Genomic DNA, 21,595 nt, shown 5'->3' with positions numbered 1-21,595 from the left:
ATGATAACCTTTAGCAAAAATACCACGGTTTCATGGTGTTGCGGTATTGCCATTGCAACACTAAAATGTGTTATTTTCAAATGCCAGGTACAATAAAGCCTTTAAATTATAATATGCTTTCAAAACATATATAATATTTTCGTAATATATATTAAATGTAAACATCAAATCAATCACATGACTTCATGATTTAATGAATTTTGTATAAACACAGCTCATACCTTGGAGACGGTATCACAGAACATTTTAGTGGTTTTGAAACCTTGACTGTTTTAAACCTCGGTATACCTTGAAACCGGTAATCGGCCCATGCCTAACGTACACACAGATGAAACACTGGATGTTTGGATGTGGTCAAAATTATGTTTACTACGAGTACAGTGCCATCATGTGGTTGAGATGAAGAATATAAGTGGAACAAATACCGATAATGGCCACTAATGAAAACGCTTGTTCATTTAATATCATTTTGTCATCATTACTGTTATATTAAAAAAATTAAGTGAAAAGTTACATTAAAAACTTTGTATTTGGTATTCTTCTTATGGATTTAATGACATCACTGACACAAGCCCGCATGGACTTTGCACAAGTTTGATGATTCATGATTTCCCAGCATGACGGAGATGGAAAATGTTAGCACACAAAGCTGTCGGATCCTCACAGAGCGGGTCATTACGTACCTCCAGCTCAAATATGTATGAGGGAAGCTCCTTCAGGCTGTTCTCAGAGAAGTCCACCTCCTTCAGATGAGTCCTCCAGAAGATGGAGATGGTGTCGGTGAGGCTCTCTATCTGGTTGTTTGAAGCTTTACAGATTTTCTGTGGGGTAAAATTATCTCAGTATTATTTCTGAAATGTATTAGGGATGCACCGATACCACTTTTTTGGAATACGAGTACGAGTACTTGCATTTCAGTACTTGCCGATACCGATACCGAGTACTTAATAAAAAACATGATTTAAATTTACAGGTAACAGCTTTAGTAATATAATTTAACAAAAAAACAAAGGACTAGTTTTCCAGTTGGTTGTAAACTCTGCCTCTTTGGACAACACAAGAGACATTAACCCCTTACACGCCGCTCAAACATAGACATTTCTCAGACCGTGGTATCGATTTCAGGTATCGGGGGACTTTTAACGAGTACGAGTACTTTAGAAAATGTGGTATCGAGGCCGATACCCGATACCAGTATCAGTATCGGTGCATCCCTAAAAAGTATTAAAAATTTATTATGGTAGTACAATGGAGTACAACCTAGAGGTAAACACCATGCTCAAATAAATACACTCGATGTATATTACAGTGTATTTTAAAGTTCGGTATTTGCCAAGTATTAACTTTAAAACAAAACCTCAAGTCAAAATTTATGTCCTTGATATTTTATTACAGTATGTAGTAGTAGTCGCCTCAAAAAAGAAATAAGGCACCCTTGGCTTTGCTACGTTCTGAGTATTTACACTATAGCACAGCCTAAAAAGTTTTGCTTCCTTAATAATACATCAATGATATTTAAATGCCACGAGCTCTCGTGTCATAATCAAAATCTCTATTCATGCAGAATGGAGATATGAGAGCTGCGCGGGGGGGGGGGGGCAGCAGTAAATAGCAACTTCTGTATGTACATTAGTTCTGTGCTAGCTACTTCTGTGGAGATTTTTTTGTCCTTTTTGAAGCTTCATAACTGTTATTATCCCGGTCATTTTGAGGATACGATTATTTATAAAACTCTTCTAGATTTCGATAGAAGCAAAGGACCTTCATACAGGTTTAGAAGAGCATCAGCTTGGGTAAATAATATAAACAAATTTGGTGAGCTATATCTCTATGTAAGATTTGTTAAGGAGTATTATATAAGAAAGTTTCTGAATTTTTTTCGAACTTGAAAGATTCATACGTAGCAATCTTGCTTTATTTCTTTTATGGGCAATTTCAGTGCAGGAAGTAAAGTGGAAGTCCTTATATGGGCGCTTTAACCAGAAAAGCGCACACACAACCAAGAGCTGACACAAAATCAACATCACAGAAGTGTGGTGTTGTTTTTGAGGGAAATTTAAGCTTGTTCAGCTTCCCAAAGAACCCAGCCTTATGGAAACAATAGATGTAGTTTGTTTATGCGGGGTAGCAGCGGAGTTGTGCAAGTGTGTTTATTTAAAGCTGGATTTTGTTGAAATGAGAAGGTCCCAACCATGTCATGAGTCGCAGGCGTTAAGTAAAACTGCATCAAATGTCTGTTTGTTGGCAAGTAAGTAGTGACAGACCGCTATATCGGCCCGATTTTTGTGAGTTTTATGTGTATCGGCATTGGCCGATACGTGGCTGCTGTGTTCGTCGATTTTTTCCGGCATTATTAACAGACAGAGTACTGGAAGCCGCAAGCGATTGCAGGTCATGTGACTAAAAACAACCAACCTTTCCATGACAACTTCGGAACTCGGGCCTAACAGATGATCATAACTGGACAAAGCGGGTTTTTATTTCTCATCTCTCTATATATTTGTAGTAGTAAAGTGCTAGAAATCAATATCCTATGCTGATAGTTCCTCGTCATTGTGGAGAGCGCAGTTCATGGTTCCATAGCACCCTCACCCGTTTTTACTATTTGTTAAAAAGAGTTTATTTTTTAAAGTTCAGTAAATGTAACTAACATTTGGCATCATTGTGTCATTTTTATGGTGTAAATTGAGTGAGCAAAAGCAGTATCGGCTCCAAGAAAATAGGCAGCCTGTATCGGTCATCGGCTATGGCTGATGAAACACAAATCGGGATCAGCACTAAAAATCCATAACGGTCGATCCCTATAAGTAAATAGGGCTACATAACGATTAATCGCAACTCTGTTTGCAGAATAAAAGTTTTTGTGTACATCATATATGTGTGTGTACTGTGTATAACAATTATGTATATTATACAAACTCATGTATACTGTAATTTTAAGAAAAAAATATTTATAGATTACATGTTTACATAAAATATAAAAATGTATATGCACATGTAAATATTTATTAAACACACACAAACATTAGATAAAATATAATTTTCAATTAGAATTAACTACTTATAATTACTTCTTGTATAGAAATAATTATATGGCAGAGTCTCGATTTGCCCTGATTCATGGATTGATTTTGTCGCATCGTCTCATAGGATAGCCTTCCAAAGTAACTTGGATTTAAGCAGTTTTATTAGTTTGTGCAATTCCTGGGAATCAAATAATTTGAGCTACCAACGCAACGCTCTTCCAATTAGGCTACGGCAAATCTGAAAATAAACGACCATTTGAAGCAGCACTTGTACTTTTTGGCTGCACACACACACATGACGTCTTTCAATTTGACTGGATTTTGCAACAGAGCCTATAAGTAAAGGTGTGTTCGCACTTGACCTACTTCCCCAATTAGTTTCTGGATGGGTCTAGTGTTCGGAGATGAGAACATTTCCATTTGTTAGGAGTGGGAAGAGCGGAGATTTGATTCCCACACAACTTCACAGAGACAAGCGTGTGTATTTATATACTGTATACCTAATTATAATATACAGTACACACATATATATGATGTATGTAAACAAAAACGTTTATTCTGCAAACAATTAGTTTAGTAAGTGCATATAATGTAATCGACACAAACTTGTAGTGAATCATAAATTATCTAGAGATAGTGGAATAATATTTTGTGTGTTGCTTGCTTGTGACTCGCTCTGCCCACGGTACACCTCCAGGAGCTCGGTTTTATTCAGAAAGAATCGGTACAGCTGATCCATTTTTGGGATAAATTAAGGATGTAATATTACTCTATAGGTACTCAAGATTAACATGAGATACGCAGAAACTATTTGCGTTATGGGAGATTGAATATACAGTGGATGACAGTAAACAGCATGTGATTATATGTAAGATTTGGAAAAGAGTAGTGACCCACCAGAGGACAGGCCCAGGGGTCCGGGAAGCTGGTGAGTTTGTTCCTGCTGACATTCAGACTGTTGAGAGATTTCAGACAGTGCAGTACTGAGGACGGGAGGTTTGTCAGGTAGTTGTCTGATATGTCCAGCTCCTGCAGTTTACGCAGACCTATCCAGTTAGTGCCTGTGGGAGAACGGACAACTGTTACTGCTGTAACAAGCAGACTAGCTATCAAAACTATTTAAAACTGAATAACCTGGATAACTGTACACTTGCTGAATACACAACATCAAAGAAATGTACTCGCTGAAAGGCCACATCAAAGCCACACTTTAAAAAGTCATGACATTAAATAACAAAATGTCAAACCAAATGGCATTTGGTCTTTTAGATTTGAAAAGGTAAAACAATAAATATATTGTTATAATGAAAGCAAACAATAATTGGATATCTTTTGGTTGTAAAATTTTTGTGAAAAAAATAACTGCTTGGACACCTGGGTAAACTTTTTGAACTCACAACATGGACGTATAATGCAATGACATCCATACATTTGACAAGTGTCATCAGTGTCCATAAGCTTTTTCGGGGTCGCTGTAAATTCACTACTAAAGCAAACCAATTCAACTTGGTTTAACTTATACAGGGTATAATGAATGTTTAACTTATTCTCATGCCCAGGAGTCCAATTAGTAAATGTTACATGCAGAGCTCAGCATCTTCATTATGCAACCATTTCACCTTTAGGACGTATTAAATATTCAAACATCTCATATCTGCAAAAGTGGCTCTTATTTTGGCGCCTATATTAAGTGGATTATTATACTCGAAAACAAAAAAAATTCTCACCCTGACCCCAATGACACCCATATTACTGTGAAACTGCTGTCTCTGAAATCTAGGCTAAAGTCTTATAATATAATGATAAGATAAGGAGAAGATTAGGAGTAGGGCTGGGCAAAAAAAAATAGATTTTTCGCTTAATCCTTTTTTTTACGTGGTCATATTTATTTCCGCAAACATTGAACGTAAGATTAACGTTTAATTAGATGTCACCCTCTTTTTTGCCTTCCGCGATGTTACCAAGGAGCGAAAGGCAATCCTGTTATTCATTCATTCATTCATTCATTCAGTGCTTAAAGGAGTAGTCCACTTTAAATATGGGGTCCATTGACTTTTTGTAGTAGGAAAAAAAATACTATGGTAAGTCAATGGGCCCCATCTATAAAGTGGACTACTCCTTTAAAATGATGGTTTCAGGTGCCTCATCGACGTTGATGCCACCTTCACATAAAAGTCAGAGGTATGAAAGCCTTTTAGATTTCGCAAGCAAGACGACGACGATAGTGTTGTGGCTTTTCATTTCTTTTTATTAGTTACCCACTTGTAAACTGCTGTTCACTGTTCTTTTTATTAATAAAGTATTTGTATTAAATCAATATTCATTGAGTTGAATCGAGAATCGAGTATAAAAATTGATCTGAGAGCCGGAATCGAAAATTGAATCGAGAATCGAATAGCTTGTGCATCGAAATGTAATCGATCTGGAACATCTAATTAGGAGCATCAAAGTTTGATTTCAATCATTAATTTCAGTCTTTGACATGACCTTAAAGGAATATTCAATTTTCTTAAAAGAAAAATCCAGATAATTTACTCACCACCATGTCATCCAAAATGTTGATGTCTTTCTTTGTTCAGTCGAGAAGAAATTATGTTTTTTGAGGAAAACATTGCAAGATTTTTCTCATTTTAATGGAGTTTAATAGAGCCCAACATTTAATACTTAACACTTAACAGTTTTTTCAACAGAGCTTCAAAGGACTATAAACGATCCCAAACGAGGCATAAGGGTCTTATCTAGCAAAACGATTGTCATTTTTGACAAGAAAAATAAAAAATATGCTCTTTTAAACCAAAATTTTTCGTCTAGGTCCAGCACGACCTAACGTAAATGCGTAGTGACTTAGGGAGGTCGCGTGTTACATATATAAAACGCACATTTGCGGACCATTGTAAACAATAAACTGACACAAAAACATTAATTAGTATCATTCGACATACAACAACGTAGGAACGGTCCTCTTTCTCAACAATTGTAAACACTGGGGCGGAGTTTCGCGTTCGTCCTCTGTGACCTCTTGACGTGATGACGTATTGCGTGGGGTCACGCTGACGCATCACGACCGGATCTAGACGAAAAGTTGTGGTTTAAAAGAGCATATTTTTTATTTTTCTTGTCAAAAATGACAATCGTTTTGCTAGATAAGACCCTAATGCCTCGTTTGGGATCGTTTATAGTCCTTTGAAACTCCGTTGAAAAAAACTGTTAAGTGTTGAGTTAAGTATTAAATGTTGGGCTCTATTAAAGTCCATTAAAATGAGAAAAATCCTGCAATGTTTTCCTCAAAAAACATAATTTCTTCTCGACTGAACAAAGAAAGACATCAAGATTTTGGATGACATGGTGGTGAGTAAATTATCTGGATTTTCTTTTAAGAAAATGGAATATTCCTTTAAGTCAATATTATTATATTATTATATATCCATGTTACATTTCCACACAATGTTCTTTATATTATGTAGGATGATTTTATGTAGAAAACAGTAAATCACAAAAATGACTTTAGCTAGGTTTTACAGAAAGGATCACTTAAACCAGGTTGTTTTTTCAGACAAATCAATCAGAGTAAGTGGCAAATGATCAGCTAGCTTATAATAATGTACTACCATTGCACTGAATTCTCCTACATATTATTCAATATCTCATTTTGTGTCCCATAAAAGAAATCAAGTCTTAAACTTAAGATTTACAGTGAAATGTCATGCTATTCATTTAACACAATATAGGCTTTTGTAAATTACATTGAATTGAATGGGCCAAAATCTATTCTACTTGTTTTATGAACATTAAAAAGGCATAATAAAAGAGGCGAGATTGAGAGTAGGCATAATGTCATGAAACTAGCTGGGTTTTCATGACCCTGATTTTATGCACATTCTGAAGTATCGCATAAAAACCGAGTGATGGAAACGCCAAATTTCAAATAAAAATCCCTTAATTCGCAAAAAAGTTTTACACTCGCTTGATGTGGTTTCTGACTTATGCAATAAAGAGTAAATGCCAATGAGAGATGAAAACACATTTACGAATAAATTCCGATGTAGCGAACATTAAACCCAAGTGACTGACCGTCTAGCTGTATCAGCTGTCATTGTCTTTCCCATATATGGGGCTCCACGTCATCTTATTGGCCTTGCTGCTAGCGCCTATATTAAAAATTCTGCATTTCTTCTTCTGTGCACCGCATTCAGTTTGGCAATTACAAGCTGCACTGCTAGTACATTTATAACTTGCCCAAGCGTAACTAAATGCAGTCCTGTCTCCATTTTCTAAGTGTGTCTTGTTTTATTTACTGTTGGTTATAAGGTTACCAATGCCACCATCATTCACTTGAAAAACTTTTTTCTTTTTTTCTTTGTTTTTTTTTGCCATCACCCCCAGCTACTGTCACGAATAAGCAATACAGAAGTGAAGCGTGCATCTGAGTGCCAACCCATAGTTCTCTAAACAATAGACCACTGCCTATATAACCTGTTCCAGGATCTGTTTTAAGAGGCGAGGGAGTCTGTGTGTGTGTGTGTGTGTGTGTGTGTGTGTGTGTGTGTGTGTACCATTGGGGATGTTAAAGAAGCTGTTCAGTTTGTTCTTGGCCGCAGAAAGACGCTGAATCTGGCCGAGGTGAAGCAAACCGGTTGGGAGACACTCCAGCTCATTCTCACAAAGATTGACGTTGCATAATCTACAGAAGACAGAAGTAGAGAAACAACATGTATTGATTACATTCACAAGAACTGAGGTTTAATTCAAGAGAAAAACTCATTTCTGCTTCCACTTTAACGTGAAACCAAATGAGATCTTAATATCATAACAGTTTCATGTATACAGTAATTTCCAAAAGTGGCTCTGCATTTCAGAGATGGCCTGAATTTAGATTTAAATCTAAAATAAAAAAACCTCAATAATCTGATCTATACTAAATCACATTAATTTTGTTTCTCTTTATAGAGTTTACTTGACCGTAGTAATATTTGCATTTCATTTACTGTTAAGTTACAGTTAACTTTTGTCAAAAAAAAGTTTTAACAGCTATATACTTATGGAAAATGTACAAACTTTTATGGTAGCTAACCTAGCTAGTTGTTTTATTTGTGGCATTTATTTTAGGAGTTTAGTATCCAAATGTAAGCAAGAAGAAAAAAAATAATACAATTTTGAAATATCAATCTGCATATGTGATAGACATCAGTTATGAATTACATTATCTTCTTTGAAAGCATCTTAAAGGATTAGTCCATTTTCTTAAAAAAAAATTTACTCACCACCATGTCATCCAAAATGTTGATGTCTTTCTTTGTTCAGTCGAGAAGATTTTTCTCATTTTAATGGACTTTAATAGAACCCAACACTTATTAACTCAACACCTAACCATTTTTTTTTACGGAGTTTCAAAGGACTCTAAACGATCCCAAAAAAGGCATAAGGGTCTTATCTAGCGAAACGATTGTCATTTTTGACAATAAAAATAAAAATATGCACTTTTAAACAACAACTTCTCGTCTATCTCCGGTCCTGAAAAGCACCAGCGCGACCTCACGTAAATGCGTAGTGACGTAGAAAGGTCACGTTACGTATATGAAACGCACATTTGCGGACAATTTTAAACAATAAACTGACACAAAGACATGTATTATTATCATTCGACATACAACAACGTCGGAACGGTCCTCTTTCTCCACACTTGTAAACACTGGGGCGTAGTTTCGCGTTTCCTCTTGACGTGATGATGTATTGCATGAGGTCGCGCTTTTTAGGACCGGGGATATACAACAAGTTGTGGTTTAAAAGTGCATATTTTTTATTTTTCTTGTCAAAAATGACAATCGTTCCGGCAGCGTCAAGGGGGGGGCATTCGCGGGCAGTGCCCCCTACAAACAGGTTGTTGTGCCCCCCTACAAAGTTTTTTATTAATTTAATATATATCAAGAATAACTAAAATAAATTAAACATTGAATGTTTCATGACTTGTAATGTAATCAAATGAGGAAAATATAGTTGATATATGTTTTATTTAATTAAAATAGACCAGTTTCTCTGATTGGTTGTATTGCCGGGTCTCACCTGTCTTAAATCTTTAGCATATTTGTGACTTGATACTAGCAACGTGTTTTTTCGCGGCATTTTATGGATCGTGTAAAATATGGATATTAGAACATTTAGAACGAACCAGCACCGCCTGCTTCATCTGACTTAATGCAAACACAGACATGGCTCAAACTCAGAGATTAGAGGTCGATGTGGAATTTACAAATCTACAGGACACTGTTTTAAGGAAGTTTAATGTTCGTACACGCCGTCTTCCGCTATTTTTAAGGTAAGTTAGCGTTGTTTTAAATAGCGTAAGCTTAAATGTGAAGTGTGGCTATAGACCGTTAACAGCATTATGACGTAATTATGGTACAGCTGCTTTTTTAAAGCAATGACGCGGTGTGGGCTGCGCTATGAAACCCATTCATTTGAATGGCTTGCGCCGCACGAGGGCGGTTTGTTGTTGCGTCAAGCAAAGCTCAGCTTGCGCTCACGCCGCGGTCGAAGTTCAATAGTTTTGCGCATAGTTTGTGGTCTTTTGCACTTTATACGGGATATGAGCTGACAGTCTGTACCAGTTGTATGAGTGTGTGCTTGCACTGTATTTGTTGTTTTAATGTCTTGTTTTTGCAAGTTATTGTTGCTATTGCGTGCCCCCCCGTTGGAAGCCAAGTGCCCCCCTGTTAGTTATGGTCTGGTGCCGGCTCTGTGCTTATGCCTCGTTTGGGATCGTTTGAAACTCCGTTGAAAAAACTGATAAGTGTTGAGTAAAATGTTAAGTGTTGGGTTCCATTTAAGTCCATTAAAATGAGAAAAATCTATAATTTCTTCTCGACTGAACAAAGAAAGACATCAACATTTTGGATGACATGGTGGTGAGTGAATTATCTGGATTTTTTTACGAAAATTGACTTATCTTTTAACTTCATGAAGCACACGTAAAAGACCTGAACCCGAAGTGATAATGCAGAATCCAAAAGTTTGCTATGCAAAACCCACATTAATATATTGAATTAGTATTAAATTATAAATGTTTTAGTGTATACAAGTCTCCCAGATTCGTAGTCACTAGCAGTAGCAAGGCAAGCAATTTTGCATTTAAAAGATAGAAAAGAACACAGCCCAAAGGTCTAGGCTAAAACAAGGTAAAATTTGGGCTGTCAGTGAACCATAGTTATATAAATAAATAAATAAATAAAACCAAACAACTTGCAATCACTGTTGACTGTGATTGCATGACAGAATATTATACATCTAGCAAGTTATTTGGGCAAAAACGACATGTAACCAAATTCAAGTTTTTCCTAGAAGTGGGTTCCTCATAGCCGGACTATTTCGGGTCTATAGTTAACCTAGAGAGTGAAATGATGGCTATTGCTTGCAGGGTAGGGGAACCTGTTATTTTCTGAAAAACATTTGAGATAAAGTTGAACTCCCAAAATTCAAATAAGCAATCACTGAGCAATAACAAATGTTCCCCCAGAAGCGCTTAAACACATTCTTCCCCTGGAAGGCACAGCAGGTATAAAACAAAACAGTATGAGAAAACAAATAATCATGCAATGAAGTGTTTTTGTGAGTTTAATAGACCTGCTGCAAATGATCTCCTGAGATGATATTGGGGTGGGTAACTCTCTGAGCTGATTGTGGGAGAGGTTGAGCGAATACAGGTTAATAAGACCCCAAGGTACCACTGAGGGCAGAGAGGTCAGACAGTTATGAGACAGATCCAGCACTGTGATCCGAGAAGAAACGTCAATGAACCAGTCCAGATCCAACCAGGGCAGCTTTAGACCCGACCAATTAACATGCAGAGCCTGTGCAGGAGGATATTGCAAAATGACAAATCAAAAACAGCATTCAAATCTACATCGACAGGCTTTCACAGTGACTCTTCTGTAACCTCTTACTCCCACTGCAGTACACAGTTAGAAAAAATGGCCCAGCTGTCACTGCGGCAGTACCCTGTAAAAAGGTCCTAATATGTAGCATTAGTTACAGAAATGTACAGGTATACATGTACCACTGAAGTACTAATATGAACTCTTTAGGTGCAAAACTAGTTTTTGAAAGGGTACAGCCCCAGTGACAGCTGGGGTACATATTTTGATTTTTTTTCTGATACTGTAGTGTTGTTTGTGTGTGTTCATTTTGGTAAATATAATAATTTGAGATGCAAAACCCACACTTTTTACATTGGGGGTTTCAATTTAATAATCACTGCAGGGTTCCCACACCTTCGTTAACTTTAAATTCCAGGACCTTTCAATGACTTTCCAGGTCCAATAACCTCAAATTCAAAGACTTCATGTGGGGACACATTTCAAGTGAAAGCAAGGTTACATCGTAGGGCTGTGCAAAAAATCGACTGCGATTATCATGCGCATGTCATCAGTAAAGCCGGTTCCGTGATTAGAAGTAAATCGCCATCAGCTGCTTTCAGATGGAGCAGCATTTATTACACAGACCCGTAGTTCACCGAGAAGCTAGGCAAAATCGCATAGAAAATCGGAATCGATTTTCCTCGATTATGAACCCGATTTTGCCTAGCTTCTCGGTGAACTACGGGTCTGTTTAATAAATGCCGCTCCATCTGAAAGCAGCTGATGGCGATTTAATACTAATCACGGAACCGGCTTTACTGATGACACGCGCATGATAATCGCAGTCGATTTTTTGCACAGCCCTATTACATCGTGTTACTTTGTAAGATACATTGTTACAGTTTTCATCTCAAACACAACTATGCAAAAAAGCATTTTGGTATGGCCCAAAACAATGACAAAATTAGCATTTAGAAGATATAAGCATTCACAATGTGGTAAAAAAAGTCTTGGATTTGTATGACGTCATCCTCTTGTCAAATTTCCTGTCCAATCAAATGCTCTCTAGACTCTGAAGTGTCCTACCGCCTACGTTTTGTTTAACCTTAGTCAAGATTCTTGTTAATATATAATATATATCACTACAACGCAAACATCTTTTAAACCAAGAATTTTTGTCATACTAAACTGTAACAATTTAGTGTTATTTTAAGCAGTGTTATATCTCACTTATATACTGAATATTATTGTTGTGCAATTCAAATGAAAAACCTTAGGCAATGCTGGGGCATGGGGGGCCTGGTTCTTGGACTTTACTTAGTGCCCCCAAAATGGTAATACGCCACTGCTTATCGATAGTTTCGTTCTTATTTCCGTTTCAGTAAAAATGATGTCATTACATCAAATAAAGCTCCTAGGCACTTCAGTGGGCCTTTAACATAATGTGTAAATGCGCATAACAAACGTACATCAAGCAAGCTAGTATGCATAGGCCAAGAAGTGTTGGCGAAATAACACATTAGTGGACCGGAAAGAATAATATGGAAAACTTAATAAATAAAATAAGTGCATTTATTTTCAAAAACTTGAAAGGGCCTTGAATCCCCCCAGATTCATAAGCTTTAAAGGATATCAAGGAGCTGTGGGAACCCTATAATTGGTATTGATCGAATTTTGATTGTGAATGTTTACGGCATAGTTTTGCTTACTGTGGATGAAGAATAGACATATGTACTTATTTATAGCTCATTTATGAGGTGACAGGCTTGTGTGACAAAATGACATTTTTGTCCTTATTAACTGCGGCAGCATATAAAATAAAATATAAAAGGATCGATAACTCATCAAATGTGTATCCTTTATTTTGCTGTAGTAGAGCTATAAAAGTAGTAGAGCTTTTTATTTCAAATCCTGGGAAGTCTGCTGACATTGGCTTAACTAAGCACCCTAATAGTAAATAGGTTACATATTTACTACGCTCGCTAATATGGTTAATCTTAAGCGCTGTATTCTGGTGTTTATGTTTTAAGTCTGTGTTTTTTCATGCATCTATTAATGTAAAGCCGCTTTGAAACAATTACACAATTGTGAAAAGTGCTATATAAATAAAATAAAACTGAATTAAAAAATTAAACAACGTTTTGAGTTTTAGAAAAGTATAAATATCCTATTATATAATATAGTCTATTTTACATTAAAAGTCTTAAATAAACAAACAAAATAATTTTTAAATGTTTAAGTGAAATGCACAAAAGATAAAAGCTAATGGTACAGTATCCAAATAAAGCACCCCTTATCCTCAAAAAATATTGGGTTGCTTTAAAGGTGCATTGTGTAACTTTTAGGAGGATCTCTTGACAGAAATGTAATGTAATATACATAACTATATCTTGAGTGGTGTATCAAGACCTTACATAATGAACCGTTATGTTTTTATTACCTTAGAATGAGCCGTTTTTATCTCTAATATGATTTTAAAATATTATTTTATCTCTTACATGGACGTTTCGAAAGGGAGGGAAGGGCTGTGGACTGAACCATCGATTGCAATTCGTAACCTCACCGCTAGATGCCACTAAAACCTACACTGTGGATCTTTAAGCCATGGTGGGATTAAATAAGGACAAACCCAACTGTTGGGTTGGGTTAAAAATGGTTGGGTAACAAAAACTAAATAAAGTAAATTTTTGGGCCATTTTGCCATCTTAGTTAACTTCAAATTCAAGGACCTTTCAAGGACTTTCCAGGTCCAATATCCTCAAATTCAAGGACAAAATGTAGGGACACATCAAGTGAGAACAAGGTTACATCGTGTTACCTTTTAAGATACATTGTAACAGTTCCCTTTCATGGGAACTCGCGCTGCGTCACTGCGGTGACACTTTGGGGACCCCTCCAAGGGTAAGTGTGTCTGAATGTGTATATCAAATTCAACCAATGGTGAGGCTTAACGACAAAGACAAGGTGACTCGGGAACCAGGAAGTATATTGCTATCTGAAATATTGCTAAAGACAGCGTAACCCCGACACAGGAAGTATGGCAAGGGAGATGCAGCGTCTTGTTCCCTTCTCAGGGAACAACAGTTACATATGTAACCCGAGACGTTTTCATGTGTCAAACACAACTATGCAAAAAAGCATTTTGATATGATTTAAGATAATTTTTTCCGAAAAACTTCTTGCATAAAATAGATTCAAGCACTTTCCATGACCTGTATCTATGTATGTATATTTTCAAAAACTTCCCAGGGCCTTGAATGTTTCCCCCCAGACTTTTAAGGATTTCAAGGACATGTGGGAACCCTATTTATTTGACAGACAGCATGTAAGGAGAGTACAGGATGGAGAGAGGAGTATGAGATTGGCAAAGGACCTCGAGCGAGCCAGTCAGGTCGCCAAAAGTGCGTCTGCACAACATATCGGAGCACTGCTCGGTCTTTACACATTCACGGATACTTCACACTTGAACATAAATTATGTAAAGATAAACACTTTGTTAGTGCAGGCGGATAAAAACTGTAAAGCCAGGTATCTGCTCTCTTCTTGTGTATCAGTTTAAACTCATGAAAAGGAACTAACACTAATACTTCTGTAAACTAAAGCCACAGTACTATTTGACCAGCTCCTCTTTCATACACATTTAACCCTTGCCTACCTTAAAAACTTTTGTCTTTTTGGCTCTTTTTGGTATTTCAACTCTAAAGATGCTCTGTTTTCAGTTAGTTTTAAATACATCTAAAGCAGTTGTCTCTTTAGTTGCCTGTTATACACATTTTCTTTGATTGCTGATGAAAGCCCATTGAAAGGAATAATAACCACCTTATACATAATTAACAACATATCTGTTTAGCAAAGAGTCCATTAAGCTGTAAAAGAGTTTAAAGCAGTCTCACCTGTTTTACTCTTATGTGTGCAGGTGTTTCTTTGTCCTCCAGGTGGCGCTCTCTGAGCAGCTGCCGGCTGAAGTCCGGGTGATCCATCAAGGTGTATGAAGAGAAACCAGCTCCATTCTTCAGCAGAAAGCATGCGATCTCCTTATTTCCTGTAAGGTGATGATAAAAAAAGACTGAATAAACTCAAGAGCTACCGCTAGATTCCAGAAAACCAGGAAGAACTTTCTCTCTAGTTCTCCACACCTCTGCACCGAAAGAGGAAGTGTGTGTTGGATCAAAGCGGGAAACCCAAAGTTTGTATAAAATTCCCCTTCTTTTACTTTTCTGCACATGTCATTTATGGTCACAATGAAACTTGGTTTACAATATAGTCAAGCCCCTTCTTATATGCTGTGTAATTATTTTATGCATTAAAGGATTACTCCACTTTCATAAAAAAAACTTTACTCACCCCCATGTCATCCAAGAAGTTTATATCTTTCTTTCTTCAGTCAAAAAAAAGGGCTCTAAACGATCCCAACCAAGACAAAAGGGGTCTTATCTAGTGAAACGATTTTTGGGGGACTTTTTTTATTTTTAACCACAACTTTTCCTCTTGCACTACGCTTAAGTACTATGTTATCACGGCGAAAGGTCACGCGTTACGTATGTGAAAAGCACACTTAACATTTTAAACAATAAACTGACACAAAGACATTAAATAGTATCAATACAAATGTAACAACATCGAAATGGTTCTCCTTCTTCAAAGTAATAAACACTTGAGCAGTATTTCGTACTTAAATATGTATAAAGGCTAGATGTCTCGCGCTCGCTGCTGGACAATTGAGTGGAACGTCCGCATTTTGGCGGCCATCTTACCACAAGGCGCTCGCTCACTCGTAGCATTAAGTTTTAATGATGCAGGTACTTTTAAATGACCATAACTTGCTTAATTTTTTTACCGATTTTCAAACGGTTTGGTTTTTTATAAACGTCAAAGATGTACCTATGACACTGCATACTTATACTAAAAATAAATAAAAAATTCATGAAATATGTTAAAGCATCCAGAATTATACTCACGTTAATAACGTTTGTAGAAAACCAAACCGTTTGAAAATCGGTAAAATTGAGCAAGTTATGGTCATTTAAAAGTACCTGCACCATTAAACTCAATGCTACGAGCGAGCGAGCGAGCTGTCTGAGGTAAGATGGCCGCCAGGTGATGCCGTTAGAGACTCCGCCGTAAGACATGTAGCCTTTTTACATATCTATGGTTTCGTATACGTCTTGCGTGACCTTTCGACATGATTACATAATACGTAAGGTCATAGCATAACAGCATATTGGAGCAATTTCCCAATGTTTAGATTAATCCAGGACTAGGCCTTAGTTAATAGGATTTTGAGTAGTTTTTACAAACAAACCTTATAAAAAACTAAACTTGAGACTAAACAATGGCACGAATATATGTTAAAAGTTATGGCAGCTCAAGCATGCATTTTAGTCTGGGACTAGGATAAACCCTGTCCAGGAAACGGCCCTTAATCTTTCATAATTTTTTTAAACAGTGCACCTTTTGCTCAACTGGAAGAGCACTCCATTTATGTGTTCGTTTCCTGGTTAAAACAAACTGACATCACGTAAAGCCCGAAATTACTCAAGTTACATTGGGAAAAAGCAAGTGGAAAAATGTAAATGCCAAATTTCTGATTGTTTGATGGACATTGTCTGCACCAGCATTAGGAACCAAGCACAAATTGACAAAAGCAACAGTACCTGCTCGTGCTGCCGCATACAGGGGCAAACCGGTGATGATGGCAAACTCTCCGGAATGCACAGCGCAGTCATCAGCGTCAGCATTATACGACTCAACCAGCAGCTTCACCACCTCTATATGACCCTGCCGACATGCCGTAGCTAACATCCAGTTCAGCAGCTCCTTACGAACACACGGCCCTACAGCACAGATCAGAAGCACTCAAATTTACACTTTGTTTTAATAATTTGCGTAAATAATTTGTTAAACGATGGCATATTCCTCTGTTGAAGCCAGTCATCATTAGATTTTAACTTTTTTTAAATGTAAAATAAGTCTTTGGTGTCCCCAGAGTGTGTATGTGAAGTTTAAGCTCAAGGTACCCCACAGATAATGTATTATAGCATGTAAAAAATTGCCACTTTGTAGGGTTTTTTTGTGCCAATTTTCTCTCTCTCTTTCTCTTTTTGAACTAAATGGCAGTGCCATGGATGAATAGTGCAGATTAAGGGGCGGTATTGTTATAATAAGATCCCCTTCTGACATCACAAGGGGAGCCAAAATCAATTACCTATTTTTTCACATGCTTGCAGAAAATGGTTTACCAAAACCAAATTACTGTTCCTTTTCACATTTCCTAGGTTGATAGAAGCAATTATAGCACTTAAACATGGAAAAAGTCCCCTTTAACTTTGTTCATGTTTTGGTTATTGTTTGAAATTAGTTTTTTGGGTCCTGCATCAGCACCACAAGCATGGGTTGATTGAGAAATGGGGTGTGTGACATCATACATCAAGAAAGAAATTTGCTATATTTTGTTACAGAAGACTGATTAATGTGCATTATGGAATATGCATAATTTTTGTTTATTTTAAATCTCATGTATACATTACAAAAGTGAATTTAGTTTTTTTCTCACGTGGTATGGAGTCCAGCAGCTCTCTGAGCACCATCTGATGTCCGTAATGTGCAGCAAGGACGGCAGGGTTTCCCTCACTGGGCTCCCGTGGAACTGGAACTCGTGCATGCTGGAGCAAGAACCGCACGCTCTCCAGATCCCCGTTCTGAGTGGCAACAGTCAGGAGCTCGAGCTACACACAAACATAAAAGGGATATTGCATTGAAATCAGACTAGTAACTGAAAAGATGCAAGAGTATATGACAACAGTTCTGTATACACAGATATCACAACATCAGAGTAGGTTTCAGTGCGTGCTCTGTTGGACTGATGTCCTAACCAGATGCAATGCATTTATTGCACATAAATATCAGGTAAGCCCTATATGTTGTGCTGCTTTCACATACTGATCGTTTCTGAGCAAAACTGCAGCTGTATACAGAAAACCAAGGGTTCATTTAAAACAAGGTGAGTCAGTATTCAGCTATTGTTTCCCCTTTTATCATTGCATGGTAAAGCACTTTCAATTACCTTTGTGCATGAAATGTGCTATAGAGTATAAACTTGACTTGCCTAAATTATTACATATTAAATTATCAAAAAATAAATTTACACATGTATCAGCTTTACATTAGTATAAATGATCTGCATGGAATGGAAATTGTACCACATTGTATTAAAGTGAAACTATAAACTGCATCTGATTAATACAAAGTATTTCTGTCGACATCACACAAGTGGTGAACTTATTAAAAAGTGGGTGAGTGGTTCTTTTTAATTTTTTATGTTGCTTTTCAAATGTCTTTTTTAGATGGTGTTGTTAAAGTGGTCTTTGAATTGGTTTCAGCTAAGTGCAACTAGAATAAAAAGCTCTGTTGTAAAAGAATACATGCACCAATATATTTATGTGTTTCACATGTGCTTTTTTTGTCCTAATTTAATACACAAACACACACACATAAATGCATACATTCATAATGTGTGCAAAAATGTAATGCTTACAGCTTATAAACACTAGGTGGCAGCAATCACATATAATGACAGACAATTATCAACATTGCACTGAAATCAATAACCTGAAAATAATACATATATACTATAAAAAAGTAAAGTTAATTATAAAATAATTTAAACTAGTCAATTATGTCATATTGTTACAATCTGGGCTATTACATATAAAAAACGAGCTTTTCCTGTTGTTTTATATCATCTTATATATTGTTTCTAGACTGCTAAAGACTTCTTATTCACAAAATTAGATTACATATACTGTAATACAGCTCCCGAGTCAAATTTGCTCAAAACCATATTTAAACTAGAGTGAACACTTCCCCATTTTAATTCTGTCTTACTGTGGCTTGTGGACATTTAAAGAAATTTTTTTCCAGTGATCTTTCTCTGTCTCTGAATCAGTGGTTACACATTAATGCAAGACTTAAACACTGGAGCCTTAGCTTTGTATTAATATGATTTTAATCACTCACAGAGAGTATGAATAATTATCTGTCATTAGAAATAGACTTTGTATTTCATTTAAATATAAAAAGCTTTTTTCAGAACCATACACCGTAAAAAAACGTTAATTTTTTTCAACCTAATGGCTGGGTTATTTTATTGGGTAATTTTTAGGTTTGGTTATTTTTAGTGGCTAGGGGTTCGACGAGATCTCACGAGATTACTGGTAAAGGTGAAATGCTGGCCGTTTCTCAAATAAAAGACTGCATCCTTCGGAGGTTGCATTTTTAAACTGCATTTACTTCATAAAGACTGTCTTAATAGAGAATATTAACAATTATAAAGTTTACTAATTATTTAGTTAATCGCAACTTGTAATATGCTCACGACATGCGAATGTAGTGCTCATATAAATAACTGAAATGAACCTTGATGACGTATGCAGCCTGCATATGCGACCTCTGGAGGATGCAGCTTTCTGTTAGATCCTTTTACTGTGCATGCATTATATTTGTCTTTTACAACGTTTGCTTTTTTGTTTGGGTTTCCAATAATGTTCGTTTGTGAACTCGTGTGAGGTCTGAGACGCGTTGTTTTTGTCTGTTGATCAGTGTCAGATGTGAAGTCTCAGCAGATTAAACCCTCACTCAGAGTTCATGATTTAATGTCTGCATGTTCTTGCTCAAAAATGACGGTGGCTGTATCATTTCTATTGTAAAGAAATGGACATATATTAAATATTCAAATGGGTTTAAACATTGTTTGGCTAAAAATAAGCGTTTCTCTCCGTCTAAAGTGAAAGTGAAGATAGCGTCCGCGAGACGAGTCCTCTATCGCCCCCTGCAGGCATTTGTTATATAACATACATAATGCGTTCTATTTATAGGACACAAATTTAATGTGTTTGTTAATGTAATGTAACTTGGTTTTAATACTTTATTTGAACAATTTATTATTGCATCTTCGTTATTATGTAATTTAAAAGGCTACTGTTCACTTGGGTCTATTTTCTACCCCAAAATAACAAATTACTTCATTATCAGTTAGCAAAATAATTGTTAGGGAAAGTCCTTGATTAGTTAAAACTTTTAAAAATGATGTGATTTCAGTTTCTTATTCATTCATTTTATCCTTGAGGATTTCTTAAAAAGTGTACAAATATCGTCTCGTCTCGTTCTCGTGAACCCAATCTCGTGTTTCGTCTCGTCTCATGGATTAAGGGTCTCATCACACCCCTATAAGTGACTGTTACAAAGTGACACTTCCGCTTGACGTGGGGGTGTTGAATCGCCTGTGCAAAGAGAGGTTATTTAGCAAGGACAAATTGATGGATTTATTTGGAGAAACAAGGCAATGTTTTTAATTATTATCTACTGTTGATCACGCAAAGGTGTGCAAAATAGAAGAGTTCACATTACGTTACCTGTTACTAAAAGTAACGCGAGCTTCAGTTTTGGTTTGTCTGTCATGATTTTGTTTGTTTGTTTTAATCTTTTTTTATAATACAAACATCTCCTTTGTCCAAAAATATGTTACTTGTGTGGGTCATTACTGCCATGTATAATTATTACATTATATAAATCGATAAACACCTGTCGCTTCAAAAGTGAACATGTTTTTTGCCTGCTGTCACTGAAATATGTCCTCAGTTGCTTCCTGTTTGCATTAAACTTTGTTTTCAGTTATGTTTTCTCTGCTTTATTAGGATGGGATTATTACCACTTGTGATCCAGTGGTCTGTACGTGACATGTGCTTATTTCAGCAGTGCTGCGCCGGAGACACGAGTTCGAATTCCGGCTCTTGTGCAGATACTTGCATGTAAAGGCATACAATGTGCTGAAATGTTGTTAATCTTATCTTCCTGTACGGCTTAAAAAAATTCATTCATGTAATTTTAAGGATTTGTGAACAGCATGCATCAAATTGATTTACAGTGTTTTAGCATTAAACCGTGATTGTTATGGATCCGATGTTCTGTCGAGGTCTGTTTCCCCATGTTTCCCTTTAGTAAAATGTTTCTTATAGGGTTTTATTTAATATTTCATCATTTTCCTGTTTTCTATTATTTCCTCCTTATATTTATAGCCTACGTGTTTGTTCTAAAACTATTATAAAACGATTATGTTTACATACAAATTAAAATGCATGGGCCTGTTTATATGTATACCATGGTCTGTTTAAATACTCGATTCTCTCTTTAAAGTGCATCTCTCTCTCTCTCTCTCTCTCTCTCTCTCTCTCTGGTCCTTCTCTTTCAGTTCTCTGTCTCTCTCTTTTAAAACATCCCCTTGAAATTTCCAAATGTTTGATTTTTGTTTTCATTAAATGTAATGCATTTCAATAAATGTTATGTGTCCCTATATAGTAATCGTGGTTAGAGACACCGGTTTTATTTCACACTATTTTATTTATTTTACATAAATGACATGATTAGTTCAAATAAAGATTGCCTTGTCACTGTCAGTGTTGCCTGTCATTCACAAATAATTTTAATAAACCCATTAAAGAATCATTAAGTTACCTATATGCTTAAGCACTGAGGGGATAGACTTAACCCATTTAATCCCACCGGTCACATTTGTGACCGTGTTTTTTTTCTTCTTTCTGAAAGCTTTAAAAGTGTTGATGTTGGCTCTTGGACAAGAAATTAAACTTTTAAATGAAACAATAGATTGTCTTGATTAAAATGTATCAATATCATGTGACTAGGGTGAAAGGTCACATGACCAGA

General features: G+C 36.3%; 1 protein-coding gene across 2 annotated transcripts in view; it reads right to left on the bottom strand.

The window, feature by feature from the left end:
• lrrk1 (leucine-rich repeat kinase 1) overlaps window positions 1–21,595 on the bottom strand; it is a 134,181-nt gene that overhangs the window by 87,535 nt on the left and 25,051 nt on the right. For both annotated transcript variants that reach the window (XM_073811892.1, XM_073811893.1), the window contains 7 exons: window positions 17,430–17,601; window positions 16,531–16,710; window positions 14,770–14,918; window positions 10,644–10,870; window positions 7,580–7,707; window positions 3,924–4,087; window positions 684–821 (listed from right to left, as the gene is read on the bottom strand). In XM_073811892.1, coding sequence (XP_073667993.1) covers window positions 684–821; window positions 3,924–4,087; window positions 7,580–7,707; window positions 10,644–10,870; window positions 14,770–14,918; window positions 16,531–16,710; window positions 17,430–17,601 — 1,158 coding nt within the window. The remainder of the gene's footprint in view (window positions 1–683; window positions 822–3,923; window positions 4,088–7,579; window positions 7,708–10,643; window positions 10,871–14,769; window positions 14,919–16,530; window positions 16,711–17,429; window positions 17,602–21,595) is intronic.

The sequence above is a fragment of the Paramisgurnus dabryanus genome, chromosome 2 (genome assembly GCF_030506205.2).
Source record: "Paramisgurnus dabryanus chromosome 2, PD_genome_1.1, whole genome shotgun sequence".
NCBI lineage: Eukaryota > Metazoa > Chordata > Actinopteri > Cypriniformes > Cobitidae > Paramisgurnus > Paramisgurnus dabryanus.
The sequence above is the reverse complement of the archived record's forward strand: the minus strand, read 5'-3'. Positions and strand labels throughout refer to the sequence as shown.